The sequence below is a fragment of the Hippopotamus amphibius genome, chromosome 6, assembly GCF_030028045.1.
Source record: "Hippopotamus amphibius kiboko isolate mHipAmp2 chromosome 6, mHipAmp2.hap2, whole genome shotgun sequence".
Taxonomy (NCBI): Eukaryota; Metazoa; Chordata; class Mammalia; order Artiodactyla; family Hippopotamidae; genus Hippopotamus; species Hippopotamus amphibius.
Window position 1 is genome coordinate 135,042,569 of NC_080191.1, and position 17,237 is coordinate 135,059,805.

The following is a 17,237-nucleotide window of genomic DNA, read 5'->3' on the forward strand; positions in this document are numbered from 1 at the left end:
GCCTTGGGAGGTCTGTACTTCTGGTCAGGCATCAGCGCAGAAAGTTCTCCTCTTCTGGGAACTGGGGGAGATGCCCAATGACTTGGTTGGACTTGTAGGACTCAAATTCCTACACTTATTTATTTTTATGTTAAAGAAGGCATTTCATTCCTCCTTTGAAACTTAGGAAATGCAAAGTCCCTTTTCTATATAAGAGGATCTAATTCTACTTTTCTTGACAAAAAAAAAATTTACGCCATGAGGTTTAATCCATATGGGGCAAACCGGTTGTAGCTGAGTAGGTTTGATGTCAGCTGATGTTTTTTTAATGTGTGAGGATGGGGAGTAAGGAGGGAGGCTTTGGAAAGCAGATACAGAGCCAAGCCCCTGTCACTGGGGCTCAGGGCTGGTGTTCGCAGATGTCAACTCTGGCTGCTGAGTCTTTTATTATTATTATTATTATTTATTTATTTTATTTTTGGCTGCATTGGGTCTTCATTGCTGCGCACAGGCTTTCTCTAGTTGTGGTGAGCAGGGGCTACTCTTCGTTGCGGTGCATGGGCTTATTGCAGTGGCTTCTCTTGTTGCAGAGCACAGGCTCTAGGTGCGCAGGCTTTCGTAGTTGTGGTGCATGGGCTCAGTAGTTGTGGCTTGCAGACTTTAGAGCGCAGGCTCAGTAGTTGTGGTGCACGGGCTTAGTTGCTCCATGGCATGTGGGATCTTCCCAGCCCAGGGTTCAAACCCGTGTCCCCTGCCTTGGCAGGCAGATTCTTAACCACTGGGCCACCAGGGAAGCCCCTGGCCGCTTAGTCTTGTAGCTTAAATTCTTCTCTGAAGCATAAAGATGTTCAAGATCATCGACATAAAATTACCTCCATTCAGAACATCTTGATGATTAATTTATTGGAGCGTACTCCAAACATCTCACCTTATTAATAACAACATGTCTGTTTTTAAAAACTTGAGAGAATGGGTAATAACATAAGAATCACAAATTACTCTGTAATGTCAAGGAAGAGAGAATATAGGCATTTTTAAAATCCACACATGCCAGAGGCCCCAAAGAGGAAGCAGAAGTCTAACACAGTGTCTTGCCTCCATCAGCACAAAGTCAGCGTAAGGACAACTCAAGTTAAGCCCAAACCACCAACCCTTTAATTAGTGTGGCTGGAACCACTGTGTGCTTCCCTAATCAGGACCTTCTCCAGACTTTAGGTCTATTACTTTTCTTTCTGCTGTAACAGCTGACCTATTAGCTTGTTTGTTTTTGAAAATAATACGGTGTAAATATTTCCTAAAACATGATGACACGGTCCTGCTTCTAGTTTTGCATTATTATACTAATTATCCTGGAATATTAAATATGTTCTTTTTTCTGAAAAATTGAAGGTTTTAAATGTCAGCAAAGAAAAACTAAAAGCATCTTAGGAAAGAAGGGATAAGAGGAGGATGGCAAGAAAAGAGTGAAGAAGAAAGAAAAGCATTTAAACTTGTGATTTTATTGAGCACCTACTATGTGCCAAGCACATTTTTATTCATCTCCTTTTATCCTTACAAAGATAAATGGATACAGATGGCTTTTACAGATAGCTAAATACGTTGTCTTACATTCTTTCACAGACTTTCTGAAAAACTCAAAGTACTTCCATATATGCCAGGTGTTTGTTCTCAGACTATCCTTATAAGAGTGTAAACCTTTTCCAGATGCAGGAACTGAGCACAAAGAGATTGGATAACAATCCAAGAACATAAACTCATAATAGGGAAAGTTAATAATAGAACCCGGGTCTCCTGGCTCTCAGTTCATCTCCCTAAAGGCATTTTTGTTTCCCTTCAAACTCAGGCTTTTAAAGGAGGAAGTAGTAGCTACAGTGTATTTGGAGTGTATGATTTGCTGATCTCCATCACTATTTGAGAAAAGCTTACAAACAGCTGAAAAACTAAAAAATGCACTAACAAAAGGAGGGAAAAAAAGGATACGCAAATTATTTGAAGGTGGCTAAGCCCAAAAACAACTGAAAAAATATTTTTGTTGTTGACTTTTCAGCATCTATTGAAACATCCTTAACAATAAACATTAAGGACTCTCAACAGGTGAAAGGCAGCCAGTCACAAAAGATGCTTCTTTAGATCTCCCCAGACTCTCAAGTCTTCTTAATTCATCAGCCCAAGTGCTTTCTGGACTAATATATGTACACTTAGAAAGGCCACTTGAGTAGAGTAACTAAAAAATAATATTGCTAACAATTATATATATATATCAATCAACCTTGAGAGTAAATGAGAATTCTAATAGTAAAAACATTTTTTAAAAAATAAAGAGCTATGGGACTTCCCTGGTGGTGCAGTGGTTAAGAGTCCACCTGCCAAGGCAGGGGACACGGGTTCGATCCCTGGGCCAGGAAGATCCCACATGCCATGAAGCAAGTAAGCCCGTGCGCCACAACTACTGAGCCTATGCTCTAGAGCCCGAGAGGCACAACTACTGACGCCCGCGCGCCTAGAGCCCATGCTTCACAAGAGAAGCCACTGCAGTGAGAAGCCTGTGCACTGCAACGAAGAGTAGCCCCACAACTAGAGAAAGCCCTCACACTACAACAAAGACCCAACGCAGCCAAAAATATAATTAATTAATTAATTTTTAAAAAATAATAAAGAGCTAGGCAAATAGATAAATAAGATGGCAACTTTCACCTTCCCCCAGAACAGAATAAATAGTTGGTATTTCACACTGGCTGTTTTAAGTTAAATAAAATAAAGATGCTAATATTTTGTTTCTGTTGTAAACGTTGAACTGTATTTGAAGGATAAATTAACCGAGGTGAAAAAATACCTATCTTTTAGAAAGTGATATTACCCAGGGGGGTTTCTGGGAGGCTGTATCTGGCCCACCACTGTTACAGAAACTTCTAAATTAGTGTCATCAGCACTGACCTTACTGCTGAGCTAAACACCACTACTTCTTTATGTCTATGAGACATCTCCATGTGGCTGTCCCATGGGCATCCGTGATGCCTAATGGAATCTATCCTCACTCTCCAGAACCTGCCCTTCCTTCTCAGTTAACAGTGCCTTGACCCATCCATCTGGTCATCCAGTCAGAAGCCAAGGCATTACCTCAGACTGCCTCTTCTCCTCCCTCAGTCTTATGCAATGTGGCACCAACTCCTCCAGTCCACACCCTGACTCTCTGTGGTCCACCCCTTGCACCACCCTTTGTTTAGATCTTCATTTCTTACCTGGTTTGCTGCAGTAACCTCCTGTCCGGACTCTCTGATTCCCCCCTCCCTTTTATCAGCTACCCATCAATTATCTCTCTATCTCAATTATGTGACCAATTATCTTTCTAAAAGATTAATCTGACTATATCATAACCCTGATTAAAATCCTTTAATAACTTCCCAATCATTGATTATAGGACAGAACCTAAAAACTCACAGAAAAGCATTTAAGGAAATACTCTTGGGATCTTAAGTGAGTCCATTTTACCATTCTTGTCTCTCCCCAAATCATATTACTTCATTTCTCACCCAAATGCACTGTACTCTTTTTTGCCTCCCAGAAATGCCCTTCTTTTCATCCTGCTTTGGAAGCTCTCCTCATCTTTAAAGATAAAGGCTGGTTGTCTTCACTCTGTGAGGTCTGTCCTCACTTTATAAAACTCAGTTATTGGTACTTTCCTATATCATTCCGATACACTTCTTACAGAGTCTTACAGTCCTCTGGCTGCAAGCAATAGAATGCAATTCAACCTAATTTAATCAAAGAAGGGAATGCATAGACAGACACTTCCTGTGAAGGAAGGAGTGGGATGGCCTCAGGGGTGACTCCATCCATAGATTTGCCCATTGTCAGGACTTTACATCTACTCCACTTCTCTCTGCACATGAGTGTCATTTTCTTCTACTGCAAATGGGTCTTCTCCACGAGGCCAGGAGCAGGAACGCAGGTGACTGCAGGCTTACATCCTTAAAGTCACGTAACCTGAGAGAAAAGAGACTTTTTCTTTATCAGCTTCAGTCCACAGAAAACTGGCCAACCTGTTAGACCAATGACCGTGGCCCAAAGGGTAAAGTGCTATGACCATAGCTCACGTCAAGCACCTGTGGTGGGGTATTTGCCATAAAGAGGCAATACAAACATGGCTTCTGAGGAAATCATTGAGGGAGCACCCCAACTACAAAACACTTCTCCAGTTACCAGACAATGATTTGTGAACACCTATAGGACAGAAACTGAAACTTACCCATGCAACTCATCATAGAGCCTGGCACATGATAGGTACTCAGTAAATACTTCTTGAGTGAATGCCATGAGCCATAACCAAGGATCAGTGAAGTCTGATCAAGAGACCAGGTGAACAGCTTTTAAATAGAAATTTTAAGTAGAAATGAAAAGTGCAATAAAATTTATGTTCAGCTCTTCCCTACTGTTGGGAAAATACCTTATAGAAAAATCATAAAAATATGTCCCCTTCTGTCAAAGGAAAACAGGAAACATGCAAATTTAGGTAGATCGAAGTGGGTGGGGAGGGGCAGTCCAGGTACTCCAGGTGTCCACATTAAGTAACTAAGGATATTGAACATTATGGTACAATTTCAGAAGAAAATTTTTTAGCCACAGCATTTTACCCAGAGATTTTCACCTCAGTAGTAAACTTTGCTGCTCTTTTGAGCCAAAGGCTTTGATGTTTAGATAGAAATAGTCAATGATCTTGAATGCCAAATTATTCTAGACAAGGCCCAGTAATGAAGTGTGACTAATTCTGTCCACGGCTTTATAGTTGCTGCCTGAGTTCCAATCTAGGATTACTAACAGCCAGCTGGGGAGCTTTGGGGCTGATCCCACAGACTATTCCCACCTTGTTATGGTTACCTGTAATATGGGGGTCACATAGATAATGGGCACACATTAGAAGATGGCAAAGAAAGAGGCTTTAGGAAAATTGAAAGAATTTTGTGACTTATGTATAAAAATAATAGCCCACTAATTTGTGGAGAAAAGCTCATTCAATTGTTCCCTTGGCAAATATTTACTGAGTGTCTACTCACTGCTGGGCCCTATGCTGAAGGCTGAGGATACAGGGATGAATGGGACAGTCTCAACCTTGAGGAGTAACTCAGGGACTTTTTGGAGACAGACATGAGAAGGGGTGAATTATGAAACTATGTGGAATCCACAAGCACTGTGGATGCATGTAGAGCTGCCAGTTGAGTCATACTTCTTGAAGGAGGAAGTGTCTGTGCTCAATCTGAAAAATTGAAGAGATCTAGCTTTACCCTGTGGAGCCCTGGTTTCTCAGATCCCTTCCTCACTGCCATATTGGCTGAGTCCCTCCTCTGTGCCAACCACTGGGTCAAGACTGGAGATGTTGAGATGAACAAGAAGCCATCCCTGCCTTCCACTTAGTTAGAAAGAACAATCAACATGTAGTCAAATCACTGCAGGAACAGGATTAAGTGAGTGGAGTGGAAAATGAAATTTTATCTTTTGATTCATGGATTACTGCCTACAGTCAACAAGTTGGGTTTATTATTGCATACAATTACACCTACCACCAACCTTCTTACTAAAAACACTAGTTCATTTCCATATGCAATTAATATTTTAGTTACATCTCTTTTCCTCCCTATGCTAACATTTTCCCACTTGTAAAGCAGTTAAAGCTATTTATTTCGAAAACACATTTGCTTCCTTTGGTATGAGGAAAGCAGTATAAATACTATGTATCTACTTTTAAAAAAAAATTTTAATTTAGTTTTATGTTTTAATTTTATTTATTTATTTATTTATTTATTTATTGGCTGTGTTGGGTCTTCATTCCTGCACGTGGGCTTTCTCTAGTTGTGTTGAGTGGGGGCTACTCTTCGTGGCAGTGCATGGGCATCTCATTGCGGTGGGTTCTCTTGTTGTGGAGCACAGGCTCTAGGTTCGAGGGCTTCAGTAGTTGCAGTGACAGGGCTCAGTAGCTGTGGCTCGTGGGTTCTAGAGCACAGGCTCATAGTTGTGGCGCACAGGCATAGCTGCTCCACGGCATATGGGATCTTCCCGGACCAGGAATCGAACCTGTGTCCTCTGCATTGGCAGGTGGATTCTTAACCACTGTGCCACCAGGGAAGTCTCATGCTTCTACTTTTTAAAAACCCTAATCTGCTTATGTTTTCCAGTGATTAGAGTGAGATTTATGTTGAGGGTGGGGAGAGAGATACTCAATAAATGAATGTTTAGTATTTGTTATTTCTAGAAATCTTCCTTTCAATATGGTGTGTGTGTGTGTGTGTGTGTGTGTGTGTGTGTGTGTGTGTGTGATGCAAACATTACATATGTGCGCACACACACATATCTAACTTGTAACTCAATCCTAAGAATAAAAATGCATTGCAGATAGGTTCAAAAAATGGAGTTTCATAAGATTGATAAATCAGTCAATCAATCTTTACGTGTGTGGTATATATTGAAACGCTTCTAGTTCTAATAAAAAGCAGTTGTTCAAGAAGCATTTGGCTATTGGTTTTCAACCTTTTTCATTTGAATAATATTCAGAGATACTGGCCTGTTGAAAGATGTTATGAAACTAAAGTGATGTTTTTGTGATGTTTTTCCCCTTAAGGTCAGTAGAAGTAGGTTCAGCGGCTCTCTGATGTATCCAGCACACTGCCGGGGAAGGCTGCTGGGCCCCCATCACAGTGTTCATTGCTCCTACCTGTCCACCTCATCACCACTGGCACCAGCCGTCATCTCTGGAGACATACTCCAGGCCTTGCTTCCTCCTGGAAGAAGCTGAGGTCTCCAGAGCTGATGCTGGGAAAACTCTTGGCCATTTCTCTCAGCAAACTTCATGTGAGGAGCCAGATCATAAGCCTCTGAGATCTAGGAGGAGAACAGAACTGGGGCTGCTTGTTCTTTTTGCTCTTCATATCTGCAAAAATCATTCCAAAAATCATAACAAAACATACTGTGGTTATCCTTTTCTTTGGAAATACTGTCTTAGAATGATGAAAAAAACTTAAAAAAAAAACAAAAACAAAAACAAAAGCCAGCAGCCCACTGAAATCTTGTGGGTGGAGATTTTGTGATGACTGCCCAGCTTTCCACTGCTTTGGGGAAGGTAAAGGTCTGTGGTAGAAATTATGTCATGAACATGCACAATGGAAAAAGTCCACATTGCCACACAGGGAGATGGTTTTTATTATTGTCACTAAAACAGACTAACAGATTCTTACAAATATTCTTTTCCTTTGGGTGTTGCTGCATAGTGCTAGCTTTGTGCGTAAGAGTCTATTGTTCCTTGTTTCATAGTAATAGCAGAACCTTCTGGAAAATAGAGCATTGAGAAGTTCTAAAAGGTTCTTTTCCTTATATTTAGCAAATTAGGCTCACTTTATAGTCTACATCAGAGTCAGTCTCTTCTCATAGGTTTTAAAAATTAGTTTCCCATTTACTTAAGTTCCCTTGCCTTTTTAAGTTTCAAATGTTATACAAAAGGTAATATATGTTTGGGAAAGTCTTTATCCACTTTAAAACTTTTAAAATGTACGTGGTACCTATCAGTTATACCATTCACGTCTGCTTCTAGGAAGGAGCAGGGAAAGCTAACAATAAAACCCCATTATAATACGGGAGAGACTAGGAGTAAATTGAAGGCAAGAGGGAGAGGGATAGTTACAGCAAGAATGTAAGATAATGACTTCCTTTGAGCAGAAAGCCTGGCACCCAACTTTCTTGACAAAAAGGAAATATAATAGACCTTGGTGAAATGTAAATGCCTTTTCCCCCCTACATTCTAATGGCTATCGCAATAAGAAACATCATGTCCAGATGGGATATAATTGATTACATGTCAGGATTTTAACAACTTTTGTGTCTGTCAGTGGATTTGAATGGTGAGTTTTAGATAAAATCAATCTGTCTTGAACCAGTAAACTAGGATTGAGACTAGGGAACATTTTTTTGCATGAAGACATAGGCATCCTTGTCGCCATCAAACAGAAAGGTCAGAGCCAAGAAGATTCAAGAATTCACCACAAGGCTCTTACATTTTATTGAATTAACAATCTTTGCATCAAACCCTTACCAGACATTAACATTTAAATGTTTTTCTTATCTCTAGTGCTACCAGTGGTTGAAGGAAAGGATTGTGAGTGAAGAAGGGAGAAAACAGCAAAACAAGCTGAAGGACCTTTCCCCGATTGCGGAGCGTCTGGGATGCACGCTACCTCAGCTAGCCGTGGGTGAGAAAGTCACTGGGGAGGGGAAGCCCTGCTGGATCACAGAAAATGAAACCTTTCTCTATTGTTGATCCACATCTCTCACCACCTCTGAAGCATAAACTCCTGGTTAATACTATCTAAAATGAGGTTTTTCTCCCCAGAGTGTTCCACATGCCAAAACACTTTTCTTCCTTCTCCTTTCCTTTATAAGACAGTTTAAACAAGAACATAACAGTGAAAACGCACACATCCTCACATTGTGAAGGGTGAGTGCTCCTGAACTGTGTAGTGACATCCATTGCTTCTGGCTCAGTTTTCCATCCCTGTCAAAGCTAAGGAGAGGTTGGTGAGAGGCTGAAGAGCAGGGCTGTGACCGAGGCCAAGGCTACTGCCACATGGAGAGCCTATCCCAGGGGAGCAGCGTCACCCCAAAATTTCCCAGTGCCATGGAGTCAATGAAAGGTCATGGTCACTGGTAACAATTAAAAGCCACATTGCACCAGAACTATCCTGTAGAAATATAATGTGCACCACATGTTTAATTTTTAAATTTCCAGTGGCCATATTAAAATAGTAAAAAGGAAATAGGTGAAATTAATTTTAAGTGGATTTTATTTAACCCAAGATAGCCAAAATATTATCATTTTAACATGTAATAAATATAAAACATTACTGAGATATGTCACATTCTTTTTTTCATACTAAGTCTTCAAAATCCAGAGTGTATTTTACACCTACAGCACGTCAATTCAGGCTAAACACATCTCCCAGGTTCAATAGCCACAAGCGGCTAGAGACTAGAGATTAGACAGAAGAGCAGTTAGACTTTCAGTCCCCTTGCTGGGGAGTATCTGCCAGGCTCTGTGATAAGCTCTTTATGCGCACTGTCTTGTCTCCTTAATGGTCAGAACAATCCCACGAGGTGTATGTTAGTCCTAGCCCTATCCTACAGATGTTAATGGAGTTTTGCTACTATTATCTCCTCTTTACAAATGAAGAGACTAAAGAGCAAAGAATGCATGTGGTAGCTATGAGAAAAGAATAAAATGGGTATAAACGCTAGAAAAAACTCCTAAGGATTAAGAAATAGGAATTGGGACAAATCAGATACAGTGAGCCAATGAGATAAAAAGCTCAAGTTAAGTTCTCTGCAAATAGAATAATAGAATATATGATAGATGCTTGACCCTTCGGAGGATGGAAGGCAGGAAAATGGTAGTTGCAGTTAATAGTCACAGAAAGATGGAAATGGGAGGTGGTTTTAGGGGGGAAATACCATTTACCTAAGTATATGTATGACTATTGCTTGAATCCTTTCTTCCAAAAAACCAAAGATTATATTTAATGTGATTAATTCACATTGCTGCAGCTTTAATGACCTCAGTAAAAGGTATCAGCTATTAACCATCAGCAAGTTATTTAACCTGATATCAATTTTGTCATCTGTAAAATGGGTATAATAGTATATATCTTACAAATTTGTTGAGTAAAAGGAAATTATGTATGTAAAGCACAGAGTAGGAGCTCAGTAACTGGTGAAGATGAGGATGAAGATAAATATGTTTCTGCAAAGAAGTAGATACCCTATGCTTGAGACTCTGTCCACTCCTAGCCATCATATATGGTCAGAGCCACAGCCATAAAGAGAAACACCTATTCTTAAAACATAGCTATAAATACTGTTTTTAGATGGTAACATGAAAGCGAGTACTGAATTTAGCTCTGAAAGAGTTAGAAAAACACTGTCTTTCTAAAGAGAAAATCTTTACATTTAGACTTTCACTGGATGTCAGATGTACATGCTCTTTACAGAGTCTGAGTTTAAATTAAAGCATGCTTTGTTTCTCCTTGCCCTCCCTCTGTGCCCCTAGATGTCTTTCTTACCTGTCATTTTTTTTCTTTTCTTTGTAAACAAGTAGTTTCGTTTTAACCACAGAACTCTCAAACCAACAGGGAAATTATTTCCAGGCATATTACCTTTGATCTTCTAGAAGCGTGTGGCGGGAGGGGAGATCCTCTGGTAGAAAACAAACTACTTGAACCCAACCGTGGGCTGGTTCCCACATCTCACACCTGCACAGGAGCCAGCAGTCACATCTTGCTGATAAAGAGGCACTCTGGATGTGCCTGTGGGCGACCCTTGATTAGATGCTAATTATCTGGAATCATCTATGTTACCTCTGGCGTTGGCCAGCTCTGCCCAGTGGGTTCTCCTACATGGCCAGCAGCCCAAGCGGGAATCAGCTGTTGCTGACATCAGGTAGTTTATGGGCAATAATTTTCTCAGTGCCTTTCTCTGCCCTCAGAGCTTCCACTAGTGCCAAAAAAGAGTTCTAAGTGCAAAGCAGGAAATAAGGCAGAAGGAAAAAAAAAAAAAAGCCTAGGATCACTTGGCTTGCTGCCTTCACAGAGCGTTATTTTGCCCACGTGGAAGGATTTAGTGATTGCCTTAAAAGGTCTGAGCATGATAGCAGCTTAACAGTATCAGTTGATAGCAGGGCCTGAGCAAATGGGGGCAGAAGAGGTGTTCAGGGACATCCATCAATCATTCATGCCTCCATTTATTCAACAAACATCTAATAAGCGCCTACTATGTGCAGGTGCTGGGTTGGGTGCTGAGCATCCAACTGCAAATAACACACTCTAGTGGGCAAGTCAGGAAAATAACAGATAATTTTAATACAGTGTGATAGTAAAATAATTGAGAAGGGCACCGCTGGGGTGGTGGTGGTGGAAGTAAAAGGTAGGAGCTCCCAACTCAGCCTGGGACTCAGGGAAGAACTTTGGGAGAAGGCAGTGCCCATGAGGAATCCCAAATGATGAGCAGTATTAGTGAGGCAAAGGAAAGGGAGGAGGCAAAGGGACATTCCAGACCAAGGGGACCACTTGAGCCAAGGGCTGGAGGAGAAAAAGCATAGCATGATATTTGGGGGTGGAGAGGATTTACAAATAGTGCTGCTGAAGCACTAAGTTCAGGGCAGGGAGTGGGGAGACAGGAGGCTGGAGAGGAGGGCTTTCTAGCAAGGTTTGTCAGGGTGAGAAGTGAGAGCTTCACTCATAGGACCAGGATCCCATCAGGCGCACGTTGAAGAATGTTTAGCAGGCCAGTGACTTGAACAGATTTGTATCTGGAGAAGCTACTCTGGATGTGTGCAGGGGAGGCAGGGACAACCCAAACAAAACGTAGGAAAACCAGTTGTGCAGGAGAGATGGTGAAGGCCTGAGGGAGGGCAGCGGACAGCTGAACCAGAGCAGTGATTCTCCAAGTGTGCCCCTGTATCCACACACTGGAATACTGTTCAGCAATACAAGAAATGGTGTACTGACCCGGGCTATAACACACATGAACCTCACAGACATTGCACTAAGTGAAAGAAGTCAGGCACAAGAGACACTCTATGACTCCACTTAGGTGAAATACCCAGAAGTAATAAATCCATAGGGGCACGAAGTAGAGTGGTCTCCTCGGGCTGGGGCAGAAATGGGAGCAATTTACAGTAAATGTAAATGGGTATGAAGGGTCTTATTGGAACAATGGGAATGTTCTAAAACAGGATTTTAAATAGTGATGATTGCACACTTGATAACTTTATGAAAAATTATTGAATTACACACTTAAAACGGGTACATTTTGCCTCAATAAAGTTGTTCCAAAAAAAAAAAAAAAAAAGAGTCCCTGTACCAGCAGCATCAGCACTACCCGGGAGCTTGTCAGAAATGCAGATCCTCAGGCCTCACTCCAGGCTTTCCGGGTCAGAAACTCAGGGTGAAGCACTGAGTAATCAGTGTTTCACAAGCCCTCCAGGTGATTCTGAGACATGCTAAAATTTGAGAACTACTGGATTAGAGAAATATTTAAGAAGGACAGTCAACTAGATCTGACAATTAAAAGGGAATGTGGGATCAGAAAAGGACAGTGCCTAAAGATAACTCCCAGGTTTCTGGATTGGGAGGCCAAGTTGCTGGTGATGCCACCAAATGAGATTGGGAACGCAAGAGGGACAGACTTTCTAAGCAGCAAGAAGTTTGCAGTGTCTGTGGGGCACCCAGCAGGGACATCCAGCAGACACTGCATCCCTGGGCCTAGAGAAACACCTAGCTCCAGGCAGCTACAAACTGAGTCTACTTGAACCACAGGGAGCTTCCTGAGGACCCTGGCTTCTGACATGGTGAGAAGGGGACTGCATGTGAGGGGATGTGACAGGGATGCAGGGAGTCTTAACTGGCCTTTCACAAGTTTAAGAAGAGAAGAAGGGTGGGGCGGTAGCTACACAGGTATGAGGGATCAGAGGAGGCTTATTTTAGAATGGGAGAAATTTACGTTTTCTTGATAAAGAGAAAGAGAATAGTAAGAAGTCAAAAATCCAGGAGAGCAAGAGAAGGAGAGAAATAATGGATGAATCAAGTCTAAGAACAGGCAAAAGGAATGGATCAGGGCAGAGTCTGGCCTTGAACAGACAGCACCCCAGAGCCTCTGAAACTGAAGGATGGGTGTGTGTGTACTTGTATCCTTAGGTGAGTGGGGAATTGAGGAATACGCTACCTGAGGGACTCAATTTTCTACATAAAGTAGGAGGCCAGGTCATCTGCTGAGAGGGAGGAGGCCAGGGTTGAATAGGGGGTTTAAGGGTAGAGGCTGCTAGAGGCAAAGGAGGAGTGAGGGGTTTGAGGTTTTGTGAGAGAGATGATCTCCCCAGGATGAATCTCACGACAGGAAGAAAGGGCGGTCCAGAGAGGGCTGACAGGTCAGTGGAAACAAAGGACCCAGGTACCCAGAGTCTGCAAGGACTCTACGTAACACATGAGGGGAAAGTGAGAGCGTGAATAAGATGGAAAGACAAATGGAGACAGGAATCCAGACATCTGCCCACGCGCAGTGTCAGCTGTCTTCAGGAACAAGACCGTGTTCCTGGGCTGAGCAGCTGGATTGGATGCTGCAGTTGTGGGGCAGAGGGGCCCTAAGCCCACAATTCACATGCACCAATTCTACCAAGTCCTCTACGTGACATGGGGTGCTGCTGAGGTTTTTTAATCCTGGAGCACACTGTCCATCCTCCCCCAAAGTTCATGTTTCAGTTGCGACAATGGAAGCTATAGATGGTGTTTGCAAACTAATCAACAGTCAGACGTGCTTCAGCTTCCTGACCCACTGCTCTCTCTTCCCAGCGTGGTGCCTGAGAAACGAGGGTGTGAGTTCCGTGCTCCTGGGATCATCCACTCCTGAACAACTCATTGAAAACCTCGGTGCCATTCAGGCAAGTACTGCAGCTCTTTCCAACCAACTCCAGGGAATTTCCTGGTGCCTTTGAAGATGCCTCCAGGCAGTGTCCCATTGTGTCACAACCGAGTTGCATGAAAGTCCCTAATATAGGCTAACAGGCTACCTGTTCCTAGATGGGGGAAAAGGGGAAATGGGGACCAAGGCACAAGAAGCAACAGAACTTTCACAGTACATGGATCCAGGGGTATCCTCTCCTTAACAGGCAATCTCCTCTGGGCTCATTTCTCAGCATGGTTTGTCTGTGGGATGGTGTATTCTAAGACCCAAGCAATGTTACACCTGGCGACTGGGTTCCCAGGTCTAGCCATAAAAACCTGCCTAATAACTGGCTTGAAATGTAGTAGCCATAGGACAATATCCACACATCATGGATTCACTTTTTTCTCCCAAACCTACAGTGTGCCCCTCTTTTCTGCTCGCCTAGCATCCTGGTTCCCTCTCCCCATCACAGCACTTATGATAACGTAGTACCATTGCCTGTCTCCCCTGAGGTCAGAGACCTGTGTCTTTCTTGCTTCTCCACTGATTTTCCAGCTCTTAGACTCTAAGGACCTTAGTCAACACTCAAGAAATATCTATTGAATTAATGAATGTTTGCCACCTTTAAGACAAATAGGCTCAGAATTCCAGGATCACATCTCCCTAAGAGCAATGTCAGGAGCGCCCACCCCCACTCCCTCCCCTGAGGAAATCGCCAGGCCTGAACGGAGCCTGCAGCTGTACTCGGGAAGGCCGTAAGGACAGTAGGAGGGGCAGTGAGAGATGTTCCGGGGAGTTCTGAGGAGAGGGGTGGGGGTGTTGGCTGTGGTGGCCACGCCCTGCCCCCAAAGGCCGTATCTCCTCCTGAGCCTGCCCCGCTCTCAGCCCAGCCAGGGGCTGCGGGAACGAGCCTGCCCACAACTCTTGCCGTAGCTATCACTTGCCCAGAGAGGTACGGTGGTGTGTTTTCTTGCTCACTGGGTAACAGAATTTGTCACAGCCTCTCCCCTGTCCATCCATCCACTTGGCCAGCGGATGAAACCAGCACTTGGCCGTTACCTCTCTCAGAAGGTAGTAGATGGAGGTGGGGACAAACTCGATTAAACTTAAAATGTTTAAAAATCCTCTGGAAGAACAGCCCCGAATATGCTGGGAGACACATGGTGCGGACCTCCTTCCCCACCACCACCTTTTTTAGGGCTGTGCAGTGGGGTACTCCTCTCTGCCTCTCAGCTTTTGAGAACCCCTGCCAGCCCCACAACGCCTGGACTGTGGGGTTCCCCGTCCTTGCCTGAGAAATGCTCTCTCTTATGAAAGCCACTCCCACCTTATTTTCACGTATGCGCTGGGAACGGATAAAGGCTACACGACGACGAGGAGGAAACGGGAACAGTCTATACACAAAAGAACTGAAATGCAATCCAGTGATTTCAATTCCACTAATATGTATTGAGTACTTATTCTGTGTCTGGCACCATGCTAAGCAGAGGGCATTCTGAGATAAGCACAGGACGCTGCCCTCAAAAGCTCATGGGCTGCCTGAGAAAGAGTGAATTAAGAAATCTATCCTGTGGTTCATTCAGCACATCTTTGAGAGCTTATTCTGTACTCGGCACTGGGAACACCACAGGAAACCCGAAAGATATTACCCAACCTTCAAGGAGCTTACATTGCCATGGGAGAGGCACATGATAAACAAACACATAAAATAATTTCAAGTGACAAGGGCTATTAAGTAAATAAAGATGGTGTTGTAATAGAGACTAACTGGGAAATGAGTGAGCCCACTTTAGATAATGTCCTTGCCAAAGGCCCCTCTGGGATATGTGTGTTCTGCAGCCTGGAAGTGGAGAACACAGCATGTGAAAAGCCCTGGAAAGAGCAGACACAGGGAAGAGCAGTGCAAAGGCCCTGAGATAGGGAGGCACTTGGCTTTTATCAGGAAGCACCAGCCTAAGGCTAATGTGGTTGACATGCAGTGAGCTTAAAGGGAGGTGGGCGCAGGCAGGGGACAGGTCACACGGAATACTAGAGGAGTCACTTTTGTTCTACTCATAGCAAATCCTTTGGAGGGTTTTAAGAGGAAGGACACGCTGTTATCTGAATTTTTAGAGTGCTTTCGCTGCTGTGTGAAAAGAATGAAGAAAGGCAAGGATGGATTGTCCAGGTGACAGATGGTGGTGGGTTGGACTAGCAGGGGTGGTGGTCATACAGGTCAAGGACTATATAGGTTCTGGAAAAAGAGACATGACTTGCCACAGCTGCAGGAAGCCCATCACCCGCACAAGTCCCTGTCCTCCAGCCTTGAAGCCCTTCTGAGGTTCCCCACCACCTACTCAGAAAAGTCCAGGCTCCTCAGCAGTCAGGCCTTCCCAACCAGGGCTCATCTCCCCTCCTCCATGCCCCCAGGATCCTAATTTCTAGAATAGTGGTCCTCCACCTGCAAAGTGTCCACCACCCCAGCCTGGTCAAATCCTGCTGCATCCCCAAGGTCTAGCTCAACAGTGACCCAGTCCTGGGAGGACTTCCCTAATACCTGGCAGCCCCAGCAATGCTGGCCAGACCTCCCTTCGCCCCCCAATTATTGCAGTCAGGATAATACTATGCCTGCAAAACTGCTAGCTCGTGGGATGTTTGTGTGATCTGTAGAGATGAAAATGTTTTAAAACAGTTGCCAACATTAAAAAATTGGGTGACTGCACATAAAATTCTGAATGTATGGCTTCTCTTGAATATTTAGTTCTTGTAACACTATATATATATATATATATATATGTTTCATGTTTTATTCAAGTACTTTTATGGTTTCATTTTTCTAATGTTTAGATCTCTTATTTGGTGTAACGAATGAAGAATTTTTTTTCTTCACATGGCTAACCCACAATATTTTAGACACAAAACTTTCAACAAATCCAGTTTCTAGATCTGAGTCTCATTGTTGCAGTCTCACTTTAAACAGCAGAGTAGTTTAGATCCTCTAACGTTCCAGAGCTGGTGGGGAACCAAACTCTCCTTTAGCTTCGGAGAGGAAAATGTTACCAGATCAGGGAGGAAGGAGCTCTGCTATCCTACCAAACCCTGGCGCTTCTGAGGAGAGCAGTAAGTGGAGAAAGGTCACCCCAGTCAACATGACTGCAGCAGAGGAAGGGCGAGGCTGAAACTTCAGACTCGGTCATCATGAATGTGTTTCACCACAGTCTCCACACAGGGTCAGACTATTCCTGCAAGAAAGTCTGCCTTTGTCCTTTGCCTTACGGTGTAATGTGTGCCCTTGGCCCACTTCTTGCAATAAATGCTAGCTGGCCCTAGATGATCTCATCCTTTCCCAGGGCTTCAATGAGCATGACTGTGCAAATGACTTGCAAATTCTCGACTCCAGCCCTTGAGCTACCACTAAGCTCCACAGCCGCACTTCCGGCTACCTGCAAGTCACTCCTACATGGGATCCCACCGGCACCTTCACCACACATCCTACCCCGGACTTCTTATGCTCCAAACTTCTCTTCCTACATCCCGTATCTTCCTAGTCACCCAGTCTTGAGATCACCATCAGCCTTCAAAATGTCTCTCCGAGTCACTCGCCTTTTCTCCACCATCACTGTCTAGTTAAGGCTCTTAGTGGCTGGCTAGGACTGCAATAAATGTCTAACACCTGTGTCCCCTTTCAGTCTCCTTCCAACTCATCCTTCAAAATACCTCCAGGTGTCTGATGGGGTCACTCCCAGCTGTGAAGTCCTGAGAGGTTCTTCACTGCCTACAGCATAAAGTCCCAGCTCCAAAAACTGGCA

General features: G+C 43.5%; 1 protein-coding gene across 1 annotated transcript in view; it reads left to right on the forward strand.

The window, feature by feature from the left end:
- Positions 1-17,237, forward strand: part of KCNAB1 (potassium voltage-gated channel subfamily A regulatory beta subunit 1) — a 254,952-nt gene that overhangs the window by 235,057 nt on the left and 2,658 nt on the right. The window contains exons 12-13 of the mRNA XM_057739751.1: positions 8,090-8,210; positions 13,356-13,444. Coding sequence (XP_057595734.1) covers positions 8,090-8,210; positions 13,356-13,444 — 210 coding nt within the window. The remainder of the gene's footprint in view (positions 1-8,089; positions 8,211-13,355; positions 13,445-17,237) is intronic.